The 21,038-nt window shown below is 45.7% G+C and overlaps 1 protein-coding gene across 1 annotated transcript in view; it reads left to right on the plus strand.

Moving 5' to 3' along the window:
• LOC134350842 (solute carrier family 22 member 2-like) overlaps positions 1-21,038 on the plus strand; it is a 55,585-nt gene that overhangs the window by 18,284 nt on the left and 16,263 nt on the right. The window contains exons 7-10 of the mRNA XM_063056608.1: positions 2,765-2,979; positions 8,988-9,096; positions 12,520-12,632; positions 17,331-17,430. Coding sequence (XP_062912678.1) covers positions 2,765-2,979; positions 8,988-9,096; positions 12,520-12,632; positions 17,331-17,430 — 537 coding nt within the window. The remainder of the gene's footprint in view (positions 1-2,764; positions 2,980-8,987; positions 9,097-12,519; positions 12,633-17,330; positions 17,431-21,038) is intronic.

Consider the following 21,038-nt stretch of genomic DNA (forward strand, 5'->3'; position numbering starts at 1 on the left):
AAATACAGGTGTGGAATAATGGTCTGCAGGGGCAGGTGCCCAGAGCACCAATGATCTTGTCAAAATTTGTCACAGGGTGTATGTAACAGGGAATGGATTACTACAATTAATTGGGGAATATTCAGAACAAAATACATGGGGCTGTTCACACACTTCTGGAATGGATATAAGGGAACAAATCTTTCACAAAAAGCGGGCAGACCCAGGTGTAAATGCTGGCATTCACTTTTTGACTGTGAAGAAGTTGAAAGCTCCTATACACTGAACACAATTTCAAAAACCTGAACTCCCTCTTGTATGAAGTATTAAGATTGGTGATACAAGTTGATTCATCATGTGTACATCGAAGCATAGAGTGAAATCTGTTTGTGTTAACAATTAACTCACCCGGGCCTGTGCTGGGAGCAGCCTGCAAGTGTCACCTCTGGCCTCCAGTGGACTAGCACTCAGACTCAGGCCCATAGGTATCAGACTTCAGCTTCCCTGGTGGACTCGCAGACTCAGCTCTGGCGACCAGTCTTCGGATTCGATCCTCGGCATTGATCCGAGGACACGCTGATCTCCAAACACTAGGTCTTGAACTCTAGACACGGCAATTTCCGAAACCAGTGATTCATTGGAACTCGCCCCTCCTACCTGAGTGGAACTCTGACTGAATCCACTGACTAACCTGGCCTGGCCTCTGATGCCCCCACATCCTGTAGTGTGATCACTGGAGATGAGTCTGATGTTCTCCTCAGGAGTTGTCTATCGGTGGGTCCTCAGGTGCCTGTAGAGGCCGATCCGGGATCTACATATTCCGGTGCAGTGTGGGCATGAGAGAATGGTGGCTGTGGTCAGTGGTTGGGTCTTTTAGTAGTTCAGTCTCTCCTTTCACAGCTGCTGCTTGTTCTCTGAGCTACAGCAGAGGTTGGTCTCATGTAGCACATAGAAACATAGAAATCTACAGCACATTACAGGCCCTTCGGCCCACAATGTTGTGCTGGACATGTAACCTACTTTAGAAACTGCCTAGAATTTCCCTACCGCACAGCGCTCTATTTTTCTAAGCACAGCTCCCACTTGAACAGATTTCCTCCAGGTTTATCTACCGAGTGCCATCTTCCCAACTTTTAGAAGCAATGTTGAAATCTTTCAGGCTGATTTTGATGATATCTTTGAAACATTTCCTTTGCCCATCAGGGGCTCACTGATTCCTGATCTGACTGGAAATGGTGTTGTCTGGGATACTCTGGTGAGGGTGGAGATTACTCTTGTGCTTGGAGTGAGAGAGGGTTTAGTGGTTCAATCAGCAATGAGTTTCTTACAGGGATTTATGGCCATTGTGCTTAATTCAACAAGGACACTGTCTTCTTGGAAAGTTCAATTTGGTCAGAGGTGTAAAGTGAGCTGAATTCTCTTCAAAGCCAACAAAGAATGGTTAATGCAGTTAAGCAAATTAATACTGGGATTATAATGTAAAGACTGAGAAGCTGGGAGAAATTTACAGATCCCATTTTTTACAGAAGGTCATGGTCATGATCAGAATTAGGTTTAATATCACTGGATTGCTGGTATATATCATGAAATTTATTGGTTTGCAGCAGCAGTACAGTGCAATATATAATAAAAATACATAAATTACAATTATGTATATGTAGTACAGTGCAAAAGTGTTCAGCACATACATGTAGCTAGGGTACAAGACTTTTGCACAGTACTGTAGTAATGGTGCAGCTGCAAAAGAAAACAAATTTCATGACATATGTGAGTGATAATAAACCTGATTCTGATTTGGGTCTCTATTGTGGACTGAGAGTGGGAAGGGGGCAGGCAGAGGGGCATCGTGGCTGGGAAAGGGGAAGGGAGAGTGGAGGGAGTGGGAAGCACCAGAGAGACATTCTGTAATGATCAATAAACCAATTGTTTGGAATCAAATGACCTTGCCCGGTGTCTCAGGGCTGGGTGTGTCTGCACCTGCACCGTCCCCCACCAGCTCCTTCTTGGCCACCAGTTTGTCACACGCACTATATATATCGTGCAAAATGAAGAGAGAGAACTGATGGAGACCAAAGAACCAGGCAGGTGAATCTCTCAGGGAAGATCAGGCAAGATGGAACTTTTCTGATGACCTGATCACCAAAAAGCAGAAGGAGAGATGCTTTGGCCCAAAGGAAAATCAATTATCAGACAGTCCCTGTGGTAGGATGTCCAGGAGCAACAGCTCCAGCCTTTATGGAATGTGGAGCGTGCTATCCTGTGGAAGGGTTGAAGGATGCATTCAGTGGAAGACGTGAGAGGGAGGAAGAGAATCACATTGGTGGACTGATATTAAATTTTATTTAGAGAAACAGCACAGTAATAGTTCCAACGAGCCCGTGCCACCCTATTACACACATGTGACTAATGACCTACTAAACCAGACGCTTTTGGAATGTGGAGCACTCGGAGAAGACCCGTGCGGGCACAGGGATAATGTACAAACTCCTTACAGATATTGGCAGGAATATCTGGTGGGAGGATTTTTGTGTGGAGCCTAAAGGCAGACAAAAGCTAGTTGGATCCAATTCTTGTTCTACAAAGACAACAGGACTGTGGAAATATAGCTGAAAGGAGGAAAATTGAGTCTGCCCAATTCTTTAATGGATTCAGACTCTGGTTTAGAACACCACACTCTGTGTTTTTCTTTAGTCAATCTAATGTGAGATAATTTTCCAACCAGCGTAAAGTGACCCGTATCTCATTTGTAGAGAGTCATTTACTGGCTGTACACTTTTCCCTCCAGGTTTGCCTGTGCTTTGGTGTACCAGGGGCTGATCATGTATCTGGGAAATATGGGTGGAAACATCTACCTTGACTTCTTCATCTCTGGAGCTGCGGAAATCCCGGCCTCAATCATCGTCCTTCTTGTCATTGAGCGAATTGGCCGGCGTCTTCCCTTTGCGACTGGCGGCCTGTTGTCAGGGGCTTCCTGCCTGATAGTGGCCTTCATCCCCGAGAGTAAGTACCTCTCCGACTGTAATCCCAACTGGGCTAATGAATTGGGATCCAGCATTCAATGGGGGGGGGCAAAAGTGCCTGTAACAGGGGCTTTGCAATGTACCCCTACCACTTCACCAGTCTACAGCCTTACCCAATCTCACCATCCTTCTCACAGTCAACTCTGAAATTCTGTTCTGTACCATCAGCAAACTTTTGAGTATATTGCATTTAATCTTCTCATCCAATTTATCTATGCAGATTATGAGTAGCTGGGGCCAGCCCAGCCCAGCTCACGGAGACCTGACCTGAAAACCATTCCTCAGTACACTATCCCCAATGCCGTGTGCTCTACACTCAGTAGCCTTTTCATAATGCACCTCCTGGTCTTCTGCTGTAGCCCAACCACTTCAAGGTTCAACATGTTGTGCATTCAAAGATGCTCTTCTGCACACCACTGTAGTCATGTGGGCTACAGTCACCTTCCTGCCTCCTTGAATCAGTCTGGCCATTCTCCATTGACTTCTCCCATTAACAAAGCATTCTTGCCCACAGAACTGGTGCTCACTGGATGTTTTAATGTTAGAAAACCTACAGCACAATACAGGCCCTTCGGCCCACAGAGTTGTGCCAAACATGCCCCTACCTTAGAAATTACTAGGCTTACCTATAGCCCTCTATTTTTCTAAGCTCCATGTACCTATCCAAAAGACTCTTAAAAGACCCTATCGTATCCGCCTCCACCACCGTTGCCGCCAGCCCATTTCACGCACTCACCACTCTCTGAGTAAAAAACTTACCCCTGACATCTCCTCTGTACCTACTCCCCAGCACCTTAAACCTGTGTCCTCTTGTGGCAATCATTTCATCCCTGAGAAAAAGCCTCTGACTATCCACACGATCAATGCCTCTCATCATCTTATACACCTCTATCAGGTCACCTCTCATCCTCCGTCGCTCCAAGGAGAAAAGGCCAAGTTCACTCAACCTATTCTCATAGGGCATGCTCCCCAATCCAGGCAACATCCTTCTAAGTCTCCTCTGCACCCTTTCTATAGTTTCCATATCCTTCCTGTACTGAGGTGACCAGAACTGAGCAGAGTACTCCAAGAGGGGTCCGACCCGGGTCCTATATAGCTGCAACATTACCTCTCGGCTCCTAAATTCAGTTCCATGATTGATGAAGGCCAATACACCATACACCTTCTTAACCACAGAGTCAACTGTGGACTCGGACCCCAAGATCCCCCTGATCCTCCACACTGCCAAGAGTCTTACCATTAATACTATATTCTGCCATCATATTTGACCTACCAAAATGAACCACTTCACACTTATCTGGGTTGAACTCCATCTACCACTTCTCAGCCCTGTTTTGCATCCTATCAATGTCCTGCTGTAACCTCTGACAGCCCTCCACACTATCCACAACACCTCCAACCTTTGTGTCATCAGTAAACTTAATAACCCATCCCTCCACTTCCTCATCCAGGTCATTTATAAAAATCAGGAAGAGTAAGGGCCCCAGAACAGAACCCTGAGGCACACCACTGGTCACCGACATCCATGCAGAATATGACCCGTCTACAACCACTCTTTGCCTTCTGTGGGCAAGCCAGTTCTGGATCCACAAAGCAATGTCCCCTTAGATCCCATGCCTCCTTACTTATCAAATGCCTCACTGAAATCCATATATACTACATCTACTAGTCTTCCTTCATCAATGTGTTTAGTTACATCCTCAAAAAATTCAATCAGGCTCGTAAGGCACGACCTGCCCTTGACAAAGCCATGCTGACTATTCCTAATCATTTTATGCCTCTCCAAATGTTCATAAATCCTGCCTCTCAGGATCTTCTCCATCAACCTACCAATCACTGAGGTAAGACTCACTGGTCTATAATTTCCTGGGCTATCTCTACTCTCTTTCTTGAATAAAGGAACAACATCCGCAATGCTCCAATCCTCCGGAACCTCTCCCATCCCCATTGATGATGCAAAGATCATCGCCAGAGGCTCAGCAGTCTCCTCCCTTGCCTCCCACAGTAGCCTGGGGTAAATCTCATCCGGTCCCGACGATTTATCCAACTTGATGCTTTCCAAAAGCTCCAGCACATCCTCTTTCTTAATATCTACATGCTCAAGTGTTTCAATCTGCTGCAAGTCATCACTACAATCACCAAGATCCTTTTCCATAGCGAATACTGAAGTAAAGTATTCATTAAGTGCCTCTGCTATTTCCTCCGGTTCCATACACACTTTCCCACTGTCACACTTGATAGGTCCTATTCTATCACGTCTTATCCTCTTGCTCTTCACATACTTGTAGAATGCCTTGGGGTTTTCCTTAATCCTGCCTGCCAAGGCCTTCTCATGGCCCCTTCTGGCTCTTTTAATTTCCTTCTTAAGCTCCTTCCTATTAGTCTTATAATCTTCTCGATCTCTAACATTACCTAGCTCTCTGAACCTTTTGTAAGCTTTTCTTTTCTTCTTGACTAGATTTATTAGTCTTTGTACACCACGGTTCCTGTACCCTACCATAACTTCCCTGTCTCACTGGAACGTAACAATGCAGAAATCCACACAAATATCCCCTGAACATTTGCCACATTTATTCTGTACTTTTCCCTGAGAACATCTGTTTCCAATTTAAGCTTCCAATTTCCTGCCAGATAGCCTCATAATTCCCTTACTCCAACTAAATGCTTTTCTAACTTGTCTGTTCCTGTCTCTCTCCAATGATAATATAAAGGAGATAGAATTATGATCACTATCTCCAAAATGCTCTCCCACTGAGAGATCTGACATCTGACCAGGTTTATTTCCCAATACCAAATTAAGTACAGCCTCTCCTCTTGTAGGCTTATCTACATATTGTGTCAAGAAACTTTCCTGAACACACCTAACAAACTCCACCCCATCTAAACCCCTTGCTCTAGGGAGATGCCAATCGATATTTGGGAAATTAAAATCTCCCATCACGACAACCCTGTTTCTCTATCTGCTCCTCGATATCTCTGTTACTATTGGGCAGCCTATAAAAAACACCCAGTAAAGTTATTGACCTCTTCCTGTTCCTAACCTCCACCCACAGAGACTCTGTAGACAATCTCTCCATGACGTCCACCTTTTCTGCAGCCATGACACTATCTCTGATCAACAGTGCCACGCCCCCACCTCTTTTGCCTCCCTCCCTGTCTTTTCTGAAACATCTAAAACCCGGCACTTGAAGTAACCGTTCCTGTCCCTGAGCCATCCAAGTCTCTGTAATGGCCACCACATCATATCTCCAAGTACTGATCCATGCTCTAAGCTCTTTCGCTTTGTTCACAACACTCCTTGTGTTAAACATTCCTTCGGTCTGAGTGCGTTCCTTCTCTACCACCTGCCTATCCTCCTTCTACAAGCTTTCTCTATTTGTGAGCCAACCTCCTCTTCCTTAGTCTCTTCAGTTTGGTTCCCACCCCCCAACAATTCTAGTTTAAACTCTCCCCAATAGCCTTAGCAAACCTCCCTGCCAGGATACTGGTCCCCCTAGGGTTTAAGTGCAACCCGTCCTTTTTGTATAGGTCACACCTGCCCCAAAAGAGATCCCAAAGATCCAGAAATCTGAATCCCTGCCCCCTGCTCCAGTCCCTGAGCCATACATTTATCCTCCACCTCATTCTATTCCTATACTCACTGTCACGTGGCACAGGCAGTGATCCCGAGATTATTTTTTTTCACCATTTTCTGTAAACTCAGAGAGTGCAGTTTCTGAGATACTCAAACTATCCCACGTGGCACCAACAATCATTCCACACTTAGATCACATTTCTATCCCATTCTGATGTTTGATCCGAACAACAAATGAATCCTTTGACCTTGTCTGCATGGTTTTATACATTGAGATACTACCATGTGATTGGCTGATTTGCATTAATAAGCAGGTGTACCTAATAAAGTGGCCATTAAGAACATATGTCTGATTTACAGAGTCACAGAGCACTACAGCACAGAAACAGGTCCTTTGACCCATCTACTCCATGCTGAACTGTTATTCTGCCTAGTCCCATCTGACCATAGCCCTCCATACCCCTCTTATCCAATGTACTTATTCAGACTTCTCTTCAATGTTGCAATTGAACCTGCACCTGCTCTGCTGTCAGCTCGTTCCACACTCTCACCACCCTCTGAGTGAAGAAGTCCCTCCTCAGATTCCTCTAAAAAATATCACCTTTCACCCTTATCCTATGACCTCTAGTTCTAGTCTCACCCAACCTCAGTGGAAAAAGCCTGCTTGTATTTGCCCTATTTTCACCCTCATAACTTTGTATACCTCTAAACTCCTTTTATATTCTTTGTGTTTGAAAAATATCATTGATTCTTTGACTCATCTCCAATACAAGTTCTGAAGAAGTGTCTTCAACATGAAGCATTCACCCTGTTTCTCTCTCCACAGATGCTGCCTGACCTGCTGAGTGATTCTAACCTCTTCCATTGTAACTCTAGTCTAAGTTGTTACAATCCCATTTACTATGTTCCTTAATTTTGGAAGCAGCTCTCCAATATGGTGACTTAGTCCTTTGGAAAACTGATTTATTTCTCAATTATGTGCAATTTGTACAATTATATAGGGCAATGACGAAACTGCATCTGGAGAACTGTGCATGGAATTGGTCTATTATTTAAGGACAGATGTTGATGAACTGGAAGGAATATAGAGAAGGTTTAAAGGTTTACTGGAACAAATGTTGGAATGAGGCTTGGGCTTTCAGAGGAAAGTCTGGACAACATAGTTAGTTAAAGTGCAAGTTGAGTTTATTGTCATCTACACAGGTAGAAAAATGCACAGGTGCAATGAAAAACTTACCTGGAGCAGCCTCAGTGGCACATAGCATCAGATACACAACACTGTCTGGAAAACATGAATCAGCATAAATTGTATGCAACTTAAAGAGCCCAAAAATTCAATTGTAGTGAAAAGTTATTAAAGTGATCATGGTTTTACTCTGCTCAGGTAATGATTAGAGTTTTGCAAGTTGGTTCAAATACCAGATGGTTGAAGGGAATTAGCTGTCATCAGCCTAGCGGTGTGGGACTTCTGTATCTCCTTCCCGATAGCAAAGGTGAGAAGATGTCCTGGCCCGGTTGGCGGTGATCTTTGATGATAAATGCTTCTTTCTTGAGGCACTGCCTCCTGTAGATAGTCCTGATGTGCTGAGTATATTGCTGAATGTGCCGTGGTGTACTGGGCCGAGTCCACTATTCTCTTCAGCTTCTTATGGTCTTGCACTTGCGCTTACTGTACCAGACCATGATGTAACAAGCTGGGACACTTTCAACAGAACAGCTGCAGACAAGCCAAATCTCCTTAACCTTCTAAGAAAGTAAAGACACTGGTGCATCTTCCTCACGGTTGCATCTCAGGACAGGTCACCCAATATGTGAATACCCAGGAATTTAAAGTTGCTGACCCTCTCCTCCACTGATCCCCCAATGCAGATGGGTGCATATGTGCTCCCTTTTCCCTTCCTGAAGTTAGCAATCAGTTCTTTAATGTAGGATTGCACCTCTGGAAGTGTGAGAGGAGACTTGCTTGAAATATAACAAATCCTGTGGGGTCTTGACATGGTGGATGTGGAGAGGAAGATTCCTCTGGTGGAGTATCTGGATCTAGCCATCACAGAAGTTGTCCATCTAAGATGGAGTTCAGATGAAAGGTTTTTCTCTCTGAGGGATGTGAGTCTTTGGTACACTCTTCCTCAACAGGCCTTGGAAGCAGAGTTATGAAAATCATTAAGGCAGAGGTAGTTGAATTCTTGATAAGCAAGAGGGTGAAAGGTTGCCATTGGCAACAAAGGGCTCTGATTCATAACTACCAAGATTCCTTTAGGAGAAAACTGTATTTCTTTCAGTTTGTCAGACGTGTGCTCACTGTTACAACTCATCTCATAAAATGAGCTTTAGTCAAAGGGAACTCGTGATATTTTGAAATTTCCTCAGAAGCCATGACAATTTGTAAGATGTACATATTTCTTTCACTGCAGATGTCTTATGGCTGAAAACTGTCATTGCATCCTTGGGCAGACTGGGAATAACTGTTACCATGGAAATGGTGTGCTTTGTAAACATGGAGCTGTACCCAACATACTTACGGTAAGAACCAAGGATTTAAGTATTGCAGATGCTTCAAATTGGCAACACTGAACAGAAAATGCTAGAAACATTCAGCAGGCCAGGCAGCAAATGTCGAGAGAGAAACAGAAACTTTATGTTTCAGGTTGAAAATCTTTTACTCAAACAGGGAAGATTTTTCTGAGGATGTTTCTAACATTCTGGAATGGTTGATCACAGCTCACATGAGCTCACACTGAGCTGGCCATCTGTACTGGTCACTCTCTGGCAATGTGCAAGATCATTATCATCTCTTGGTTTAAATCACCAAAATTATGCTGAACAAGAGCTATGAAATTATTATAGAAGTGACACCAGTAAGATTTCAAAAGGGGCACAATACTTCCTAGTGGGAAGTGTTAGAATACACTTAGTGGCCACTTTAATTGGTACCTCCTGTACTATTCTCTTCAAACTCGAGATGCAGGGGTTCCCAAACCATTTTTATGCCATGGACCCCTACCATTAGCTGAGGGGTCAAGAGACTGCTGTGCAGGAAAATCCTAGGAAATCAGCAGTTTCTGAGTTACTGAAATCACCTCGTTTGACAGCAACTATCATTCTTCGGTCAAAGTCACTTAGATCACATTTCTTCCCCATTTTGGTCTAAGCTGAACCTCTTGACCATGTCTGCATGCTTTTATTTATTGGGGTGTTGCTCACAATTGGCTGATTAGATACTTGCATTAGTGAGCAGCTGCACAGATGTACCTGATAAAGTGGATAGCCATGTATTTTCTTAGAGTGCTGATGAAGTATTTCCCATTGGGAACCGATGGATTATTCCCATAGGAATTGAGACAATGTTTCCTTGGGGAATTGATGGAATGTTTCCCTGTAGGATTTGATGGAGTATTTCCTGAGGAATTAATGGAATATTCCAATTGGGAGCCTTCTATAGGTCTGTTTGTAAATCCAGTTTCCCCAACACTTTCAGTGCTCTCCATAGAGCACTGCAGCTGGAGTGGAGGTCCCAAACACTGGTGAAATGCAGAACAGGTGAAGGAAAACAGACTGTGTGAAGGAGGAGTAGAAAGAGGACTGGAATGTAGAGATTATTTTGAAGCTCAGGGTGTTGGTGTGGTGCTGGGAGCCAGGTGGAGACATATGGGGTGGTGTTTGGATGTCGAGATCTTGATCAGGGCTGGAGGAGATTGAGGGTGGGTTGTGGAGATCAGCGCTTTCTCGGTGGGATGAAAGTTAGATCTTCAAACTGTCCCAGGTCAGAGATAGAGTTGGTCCTGGTTCATGCTATTATGGTCATCAGCTATGGTCAACGCGAGCAGCCTCTTTGTCCCAGGCTGCTGCCACACAAGACTGAAGGGAAGAAACTACAGTTCATACACACAAGATGCTGGAGGAACTTAGCATTCCTCTCCATGTATGCTCTCTTCCATACTGAGTTCCTCCAGCATTTTGTGTGTGTTACTCTGGATTTTCAGCATCTGCTGAACCTCTTGTATTTATAAACTACAGTTCACTACCGCCTTACAGAAGGGTTGTGTACGTAAAAACCATCTGTTTCACAATTTACCATTGACAAAATCATCATCAGTTATCAGTTTCTCATCAGTTATCTTTTTCCTCACATAAATTCCTTAAGAGTTATAGAAAATGATGAATTTACAAAAGGCATGTGATAAAGATGTCACATACTGGAGATATCCATTTAACGTGAGAGGAGGAGTGTTTAAAGGAGGTATGAGTTGCAAGACCCTTAACATAGGTGTGTGCCTGAAATGGGCTACCAGTGTTGGTGGTGGAGGAGGCATCTGCAACGGAGGTGTCTAAGAGGCTGGTATACGGACACAGGGACTACACAGGGTACAGAGGGGTATTGACTACATAAGTCAGAAGGGCGTTGCTTGAATTTGGCAACACAAGAAAGACTGCAGATGCTGGAAATCTGGAGCAATACACAAAAAGTGCTGGAGGAACTCAGCAGGTCAGGCAGCATCTAAGGAGGGAAATGGACAGTTGACATTTCAGCTCAAAACCTTTTGCCTGGACTGGCATACAAAATCAGTGAGTTCCTCCACCGTTCTTGTTTGCTGCTCTAAGTTCATTTGGCATCAGGTTTGGAGCAGACATCGTTGACCAAAGAGTTGCTGTGCTTCCTTTGCAATTATATTTATATGACAAAACCAGAGAGGCTTGGCAGCAGATGTATTTCGTGCATGAGTTGGTAAAATTCCATCTTCCCCAGAACATCCTGCTGCAATTCTATACTGCCATCATAGAGAGCATCCTCACATCCGCCATTACTGTTTGGATGATGCAGCATCCTCTTATAATACATTGAATCTACAGTGAACTGTCAGGTCAGTCGGAAAGGTCATTGGCTGCAGTCTACTAACACCGCAGAAACAAAAGACCATCTTAATGAGCTCAGGACGAAGGAACAACTTTATTCACCATACCTAACAGGGATTTGCATCTTCAGGGTGTGACATGCGACATAAAACAACATTCATCAATTACAAAGAATAAAGAATAAAATGAAAAGTAAAGTTAGAAGTTAAGTGTGGATATGGATTAAAATATGCATAAGCACATAAGATTGGCCAGTGGTGTAGTGGCATCGCATCGAATCCGGCCAGCTCCTTGCCCGCTTTCCATTCGGGCTGGTTTGAGCATCTACCTAGCAACTTGACATCATAAAAAAAGGACAAAAATGCTAAAGAAATAGCAAGGTTGCCACCCAATGCACCACAAGGCGTGGAAAGGAACGACCAAAAACAAATACATAAAATCCCAGCATGTATTTACAGTGTAAACAGCATTACAAAAAGTGGTTTAAAGTGTTTACAGTGCAGTGTAGTGATTGAGGTAATAGATAGAGGGAGTTGGGGTGGGCTAACTAGAAAGGTTGATCAGATTAACTGCCTGGGGAAGAAACTGTTAAGATAGTGTGAAGTTTTTGTTTTAATAGTGCTTTCTGGAAGGGAGTTTTTGGAAAAGGCAGTTTGCATGGTAGGTAGTGTCGGCAATGATTTTTCCTGCCCGTTTCTTTGTCCTGGACACATGCAAGTCCTGCGGTGATGGCAGACTGTAACCAGTGACTTTTTCTGCTGACCTGAGAGTTGACTGTAGTTTTTGTATACAGTGAGAGGATGCTGCACCAAACCAGACAGTAATGGCTGATGTGAGGATGAACACTGTGATGGCAGTGCAGAATTGCTGCCTTATGTTGTGAGGAAGATAGAGAAGAGGGCATAGTTCACGTTCCTCATCCCGGTCCATAAGCCACAGCTGGAGGTACACGATGTGTGAGCAACAGATGAGGATAAGGTTGGTACTTGGACACCTTATGCTGGTAGTGAAAGAAATGTTGACTGGTGGGGGTTTTGGGAGACTGGGAGAGCTGATGGCAAGGAGGGTAGTGAGAGTTTGTTCTTGTGGCAGGAGCTTCGCTGTGTCGTTCTGTGCGTCGCTGTCCGACTTTGGCGGGGTACTCTCTCCCTTCGTCGTCTTCAGGCTGTCTGCTCTCTGGCGGAGAATGCCTCTGGTGGTTTTCGGTGAGTATGCAGCAGTCGAGGTCAGCCCTCGGGGCCACAGAACGTCACCACTTTGTAGAAAGTGTGCCCTCACACCTGCAGAAACCTTCCCGCCAATACTCCCTGTGGAGATTTATCGACCTATCTTGGTTCTTCTGTCTGTACGACAGAAAGCTGAAAGAGTAACTGATCTCTGATCTCCTGATGCCTCATGTATCACATGAAATAACAGGACTTTAGATACTTGTGTGTGATTGTGTGTAAGACCATAAGGCCAAAATTAGGCCATTCTGCCCGTCAAGTCTGCAGCAGCATTCCATCATGGTTGGTTTATTATTCCCCTCAAACCCATTCTCCCGTCTTCTCCCCATAATCTTTGAAACAAGAACATATCGACCTACACTTTAAATATACCCAATAACTTGGCCTCCTTAGCTGTCTATGATAATGAATTCCACAGATTCACCACTGTCTGACTAAAGAAATTCCTCCTCACCTCTGTCGTAAACGGACCACCCTTTTATTCTGAGGCTGTGCTCTCTGGTTCTAGACTCTCCCCACTACAGGAAACATTCCTTCCACACCCACTTTAATAACGCCTTTCAATATTTGATAGGTTTCAACGGGACCACCGCTCTATTCTTCTAAACTCCAGTGAGTACAGATCCAAAGCCATCAAATGATCCTCATATGTTAACCCTTTTGTTCCTCACGATCCTGTCCAATCCCAGCCCATCTTTTCTTAGACAAGGGGCTGAAAACCACGAACAATAATCCAAGTGCAATCTGAAACATGCCTCATAAAGCATCAGTGTTAAATCCTTACTTTTATAATCTAGTCCTCCCAAACATAATGCTAACATTGTATTTGCCTTCCTTACCACCAACTCAACCTGCAAGTTAACCTTTGGGGTTCCCTGCACAAGGACTCCCAAGTCCCTTTGCACCTCCTATTTCTGAATTTGCTCTCTGTTTAGAAGATGGTCTATGCCTTTATTCCTTCTACCAAAGTGCATGACCATACACTTCCTTACATTGTATTCCTTATGCAGCTTCTTTGCCCATTCTTCTGATCTGTCTAAGTCTGTCTGCAGCCTCTCTGCTTCCTCAGCATTGCCTGCCCCCCACCCCCACCTATCTTCATGTAAAAAGATTCGGTCCAACACTGTGGAATACCACAAGTCACCAGCAGAAACCAGAAAAGGCCTCCTTTATTCCCATCTTTACCTCCTGCCAGTCAGACATTTTTATGTCCATGCTCGTATCTTTCCTGTAATACCATGGGCTCTTGTTTAACAGCCTCTTGCCCGGCATCTTGTCAAAGTCCTTCTGAAAATTCAAGTAAACAACATCCACTGACTCTCCCTTGTCTATCCTGCCAGTGACTTTCTCAAAGAAGTCCATCAGCTTTGTCAGGCAAGATTTCCTCTTAAGGAAATCACGCTGACTTTGGCCTACTTTGTTATGCACCTCTTAATACCCCAAAACCTCATCCTTAATAATGAACTCCTACACCTTCCTAACTACAAAATCAGGCTAACTGACCTGTATCTTGCCCTCCTCCCTTTTTAAAGAGTGGAGCGACATTTGTAATTTTGCATTCCTCTGCAATCATTACAAAACCTAGTGATCTTTGAAAGATCACTATTAATGTCTCCACAATCTCTTCAGTTACTTCTTTCAGAACCCTAAGGTGTAGTCTGTCTGGACCAGGTGACTTATCTACCTGCAGAACTTTACACCTCTTATTTCTGTATTTGCTCTCCACTTAGAAAATAGTCTGCACCTTTACTGCTTCTACCAAAGTGCATGACCATATGCTTCCCTACATTGTATTCCATTGGCCACTTCTTTGCCCATTCTCCTAATCTGTCTAAATCCTTCTGTAGACTCCCTACTTCCTCAACACTAACTGCCCCTCCATCTATCTTTGTGTCATCTGTAAACTTGGGTTCAAAGCCATCAATTCTGTTATCCAAATCACTGACCACTAGTCACCAGCAGCAACAAGAAAAGGCCTCCTTGATTGCCACTCTTTGGCTCCTGCCCATCAGCCAATCTTCTATTCATGCTAGTATCTTTCCTGTAATCCCATGGGCTCTTGTTTAGCAGTCTCATGTCCGGCACCTTGTCCTTTTGAAAATCCAGGTGAACAACGTCCACTGACTCTCCTTTGTTTATCCTGCCTGTACTTCCTCAAGGAATTCCCCTTCAGAAAACCATGCTGACTTTGGCCTACTTGATCATTGAGTCATAGAAAAGTACAGCATAGAAACAGGCCCTTCAACCCATCTAGTTCATGCCAAACCATTTTAAACTGCCTAGTACCAGTGATCTGCACCTGCACCATAACACTCCACATCCCTCCTATCTGTGTACCTATCCAAATTTCTCTGAAGTGTTGAAATCAAGCTCTCATGCACTACTTGTTGGCGTGTGGCCAAGTGGTTAAGGCGTTCATCTAGTGATCTGAAGGTTGCCAGTTCAAGCCTCAGCTGAGGCGATGTGTGTGTCCTTGAGCAAGGCACTTAACCACACATTGCTCTGCAACGACACCGATACCAGGCTGTATGGGTCCTAATGTCCTTCCCTTGGACAACATCAGTGGCATGGAAAGAGGAGACTTGCAGCATGGGCAACTGCCAGTCTTCCATACAACCTTGCCCAGGTCTGCGCCCTGGAAACCTTCCAAGGTGCAAATCCATGGTCTCACGAGACTAACGGATACCGAAGAAGAAGAAGATGCACTACTTGTGCTGTCAGCTCATTGCACACCCTCATGGCCCTCTGAGTGTAGAAGTTTTCCTTCATATTCCCCTTAAACATTTCACCTTTCACCCAGTAGACTCAGTAGAAACAGCCTACTTGCGTTTACCCTATTTATACCACTCATAAATTTGCATACCTCAATCAAATCTCCCCTCAATCTTCCATGTTTCAGGGAATAAAGTCCAACTTATTCCTTATAACCCAGGTCCTTCAGTCCTGGCAACATCCTTGTAAATTTTCTCTGTACTCTTTCAATCTTATTTACAGTACTTCTTTTCTGTAGGTAGGTGACCAAAGCTGCACACAATACTCCAAATTATTCCTTTCCATTTTTTTACTACTTCAAGATGACATCCCATCTCCTGTACAACACTATCTTCCTGTGTCAATGTGCCAAATGTTTTCCTTACAACTCTATCTACCTGTGCTGTCACTTTCAATGAATTACTTACCTATATTCCCAGATCCCATTGTTCTACCACACTCCTCAGTGCCCTACTGTTCATTGTGTAAGACCTATCCTGGTTGGTCCTACTGAAGTGCAACACCTTGCACTTGTCTGCATTAAATTTCATCTCCCATTTTTCAGCCCATTTTCCCAGCTGGTCTAGATCTCACTGCAAGTTCAAATAGTCTTCCTCGCTGTGCACTACACCCCCAATCTTGGTGTCATCTGCAAATCTGCTGATCCAGTTAACTACATCATTATCCAGTTCACTGATACAGATGACAGATAACAACAGACCCAGCACCAATCTCAATGGCACTCCACTAGCCACAGGCCTTTGGTCAGAGAGGCAACCATCTACTAACAGCCTCTGACCTCTCCCACAAAACCAATGACTAATCCAATTTACTATCTCATCTTGAAGGCTAAGTGACTGAGCCTTCCTGACCAACCTTCCATGTGGGACCTTGTCAAGTGCTCGGCAAAAGTCCATGTAGCCAACATCCAACGCCTTGCCTTTATCAACCTTCTTGGTAACTTCCTCACAGAACTCCATGAGATTGGTTAGACATGACCTACCACACACAAAGCCATGCTGACTGTTTCTAATCAGTCCCTGTCTATCCAAACACTCATATATCTAGTCTTTCAGAATACCTTCCAATAATTTTCCCACTACTGACATCAGGCTCAGCGGCCTGTAATTCTATGGTTTATTCTTTCAGCCTTTCTTAAACAGTGGAACAATATTATCTATTCTCCAATCCAACGGTACCTCACCTGTCGCTAGGGCCCCTGCGCTTTCTGCACTTGCCTTCCACAGGGTCTGAGGGAACACCGTGTCAGGCCCTGTGGACTTATCCACTCAAGACAGCAAACACCACCTCCTCTGTAATCTGCATATAGTTCATGACCTCACTGCTGTACTGCCTTGCTTCAATAGACTCTGTGTCTGCCTCCTGATCAAATACAGATGTAAAAATCCCATTTAAAATCTTCCCCCATCTTTTTTGGCTCCATACATTCTAATTTTCCAGAAGACCAGTTTTGTCCCTTGCAAACATTTTGCTCTTTACGTATCTGTAGAATCCCTTAGGATTCTCCTTCTCCTTGTCTACTGGGGTAACCTCATGCATTCTTTTAACATTCCTGATTTCTATTTGAAGTGTTCTCTCACATTTCTTATAATCCATTAGTACCTCATTTGTTCCTACCTGTCTTTACCTGCTTCGTGCCTCCTTTTTGTTTAAACCAAGGAGGTACATTGAAAACCAATGTTCCCTAAACCTATTATCTTTACCTTTTATTCTGACAGGCACATTCCTCAGGGACCGCTCCATGACCCATCTTGTTGACCCCATACCCCATTCTCCAATGTTGGAGCGTGTCCACAGCTTTCTGCAGCTTTAAGTGCATCATTTCACAAAAATGTCCAATTATAATGAGCTCAATGGGAACTTGACTTTCACCACCCTTTCCATGTCCTGTCTGTCCATTCCCAGGGGTATTTGGTTTGGTTTCTGGAGGTCTGGTGCTTCTCCTGCCTGAGACAAAGGGATTGAGTTTACCTGATACCATTGAGAAGATCGAGAACATCAGCTGGTGAGTGAGCACTGGTGAATATCCCAGCACACGGGCAATGATAGATTCACAACAAAACAAGGGCAAAAGGATAGACCAGTTGGCCTGTATGGCCTGCCCTCTATTCAATGTGGTCATGACTGATCTGCCTGAGGCGTCACCTCCCTTTCTGTGTCCTTTCCCCATCAGCCTCATTTCCACAGGTTGTCAGAGCTTTATCCATTTCCACTCACCGTCTAGCTTCCACAACATCCAGAGCAAAGTTTTACACCCATTGTTCCTGCAGGTTGATCTGCCTTGTAGCAGGCATGTACATGTAGTTGGGTGGTCGGTGTGTAGGTTTAAATGGGTGGAGAGAGCTTTCGGTGCAGATGGCTGATAGCTGTATGGGTGTAGTAGGGTGGTGAGGGTGTGGGTGTGGTTGTAAATGGATGATGGGGTGTGGTTGTAGTTGGGTTTGGGGTTGTGGGTGCAGTTGGGTGATGGGGGTATGGGTGTAGATGGGAAATGGGTTTGAGGGTGTTTGGGTGATGTGGCTATGGATGTAGTTAGGTGATGGGGTTGTGGGTGTTTGGGTGATGGGGGTTGTGGGTGTGGTTTGGTTATGGGGTTGTGGATGTGGTTGGGTGATGGGTTTGTGGGTGTTTGGGTGATGGGGTTGTGGGTGTTTGGGTGATGGGGTTGTGGGTGTTTGGGTGATGGGGGTTGTGGGTGTTTGGGTGATGGGGGTTGTGGATGTGGTTGGGTGATGGGTTTGTGGGTGTTTGGGTGATGGGGTTGTTGGTGCAGTTGGGTAATGGGGGTGTGAGTGTAGTTGGGTGGTGGGTTTGTGGATGTTTGGGTCATGGGTTTGTGGGTGTTTGGGTGATGGGAGAATGGTTGTGGTTGGGTGATGGGGGTGTGGGTGTAGTTGGGTGATGGGGTGTGGGTGTAGTTGGGTGATGGGATTGTGGGTGTTTGGGTGATGGGGGTGTGGTTGTGGTTGGGCGATAGGGTTGTAGGAGTTTGGGTGATGGGGGTGTGGCTGTTTGGGTGATGGGGGTTGTGGGTGTGGCTTAGTGATCAGTTTGTGGGTGTTTGGGTGATGGGGATGTGGTTGTGTTTGGGTGATGGGGTATGGGTGTAGTTAGATGATGGGGTTGTGGGTGTTTGGGTGATGGGGGTTGTGGGTGTGGTTTGGTTATGGGTTTGTGGGTGTTTGGGTGATGGGGTTGTTGGTGTAGTTAGGTGATGGAGGTGTGAGTGTAGTTGGGTGGTGGGTTTGTGGATGTTTGGGTCATGGGTTTGTGGGTGTTTGGGTGATGGGAGAATGGTTGTGGTTGGGTGATGGGGGTGTGGGTGTAGTTGGGTGATGGGGTGTGGGTGTAGTTGGGTGATGGGGTGGGGTGTAGTTGGGTGATGGGGGTGTGAGTGCAGCTGGGGGGTGGATTTGTGGGTGTTTTGGTGATGGGGTGTCGGTATTTGGGTGATAGGTTTGTGGTTGGGTGATGGGTTTGTGAGTGTATTTGGGTGATGGGTTTGTGTCTGTTTGGGTGATGGGTTTGTGGGTGTTTGGGTGATGGGGGTGTTGGTGTAGTTGGGTGATGGGAGTGTGAATGTAGTTGGGTGGTGGGTTTGTGGGTGTTTGGGTGATAGGGGTGTCGGTGTTTTGGTGATGGGTTTGTGGTTGGGTGATGGGTTCGTGAGTGTATTTGGGGATGGTTTTGTGTCTGTTTGGGTGATGGGGTATGATTGTGGTTGGGTGATGGGGTTGTGGGAGTTTGGGTGATGGGGGTGTGGCTGTTTGGGTGATGGGGGTTGTGGGTGTGGCTTAGTGATCAGTTTGTGGGTGTTTGGGTGATGGGGATGTGGTTGTGTTTGGGTGATGGGGTATGGGTGTAGTTAGATGATGGGGTTGTGGGTGCCTGGGTGATGGGGTTGTGGGTGCCTGGGTGATGGGGTTGTGGATGTTTGGGTGATGGGTTTGTGGGTGTTTGGGTGATGGGGTTGTGGGTGTTTGGGTGATGGGGGTTGTGGGTGTGGTTTGGTTATAGGTTTGTGGGTGTTTGGGTGAGGGGGTGTTGGTGTTTGGGTGATGGTGGTGTGAGTGTAGTTGGGTGGTGGGTTTGTGGGTGTTTGGGTGACGGGTTTGTGTCTGTTTGGGTGATGGGGTTGTGGATGTGGTTCGGTGATGGGTTTGTGGGTGTTTGGGTGATGGGGGTGTGAGTGTAGTTGGGTGGTGGGTTTGTGGGTGTTTGGGTGATAGGGGTGTCGGTGTTTTGGTGATGGGTTTGTGGTTGGGTGATGGGTTCGTGAGTGTATTTGGGGATGGTTTTGTGTCTGTTTGGGTGATGGGGTATGATTGTGGTTGGGTGATGGGGTTGTGGGAGTTTGGGTGATGGGGGTGTGGCTGTTTGGGTGATGGGGGTTGTGGGTGTGGCTTAGTGATCAGTTTGTGGGTGTTTGGGTGATGGGGATGTGGTTGTATTTGGGTGATGGGGTATGGGTGTAGTTAGATGATGGGGTTGTGGGTGCCTGGGTGATGGGGTTGTGGATGTTTGGGTGATGGGTTTGTGGGTGTTTGGGTGATGGGGTTGTGGGTGTTTGGGTGATGGGGGTTGTGGGTGTGTTTTGGTTATAGGTTTGTGGGTGTTTGGGTGAGGGGGTGTTGGTGTTTGGGTGATGGTGGTGTGAGTATAGTTGGGTGGTGGGTTTGTGGGTGTTTGGGTGACGGGTTTGTGTCTGTTTGGGTGATGGGGTTGTGGATGTGGTTCGGTGATGGGTTTGTGGGTGTTTGGGTGATGGGGGTGTGAGTGTAGTTGGGTGGTGGGTTTGTGGGTGTTTGGGTGATAGGGGTGTCGGTGTTTTGGTGATGGGTTTGTGGTTGGGTGATGGGTTCATGAGTGTATTTGGGGGACGGTTTTGTGTCTGTTTGGGTGATGGGGTGTGGTTGTAGTTGGGTGATGGGATTGTGGGTGTTTGGGTGATGGGGGTGTGGTTGTGGTTGGGCGATAGGGTTGTAGGAGTTTGGGTGATGGGGGTGTGGCTGTTTGGGTGATGGGGGTTGTGGGTGTGGCTTAGTGATCAGTTTGTGGGTGTTTGGGTGATGGGGATGTGGTTGTGTTTGGGTGATGGGGTATGGGTGTAGTTAGATGATGGGGTTGTGGGTGTTTGGGTGATGGGGGTTGTGGGTGTGGTTTGGTTATGGGTTTGTGGGTGTTTGGGTGATGGGGTTGTTGGTGTAGTTAGGTGATGGAGGTGTGAGTGTAGTTGGGTGGTGGGTTTGTGGGTGTTTGGGTCATGGGTTTGTGGGTGTTTGGGTGATGGGAGAATGGTTGTGGTTGGGTGATGGGGGTGTGGGTGTAGTTGGGTGATGGGGAGTGGGTGTAGTTGGGTGATGGGGTGGGGGTGTAGTTGGGTGATGGGGGTGTGAGTGCAGCTGGGGGGTGGATTTGTGGGTGTTTTGGTGATGAGGGTGTCGGTGTTTGGGTGATAGGTTTGTGGTTGGGTGATGGGTTCGTGAGTGTATTTGGGTGATGGGTTTGTGTATGTTTGGGTGATGGGTTTGTGGGTGTTTGGGTGATGGGGGTGTTGGTGTAGTTGGGTGATGGGGGTGTGAATGTAGTTGGGAGGTGGGTTTGAGGGTGTTT

This window comes from Mobula hypostoma, chromosome 8, assembly GCF_963921235.1.
Source record: "Mobula hypostoma chromosome 8, sMobHyp1.1, whole genome shotgun sequence".
Taxonomy (NCBI): Eukaryota; Metazoa; Chordata; class Chondrichthyes; order Myliobatiformes; family Myliobatidae; genus Mobula; species Mobula hypostoma.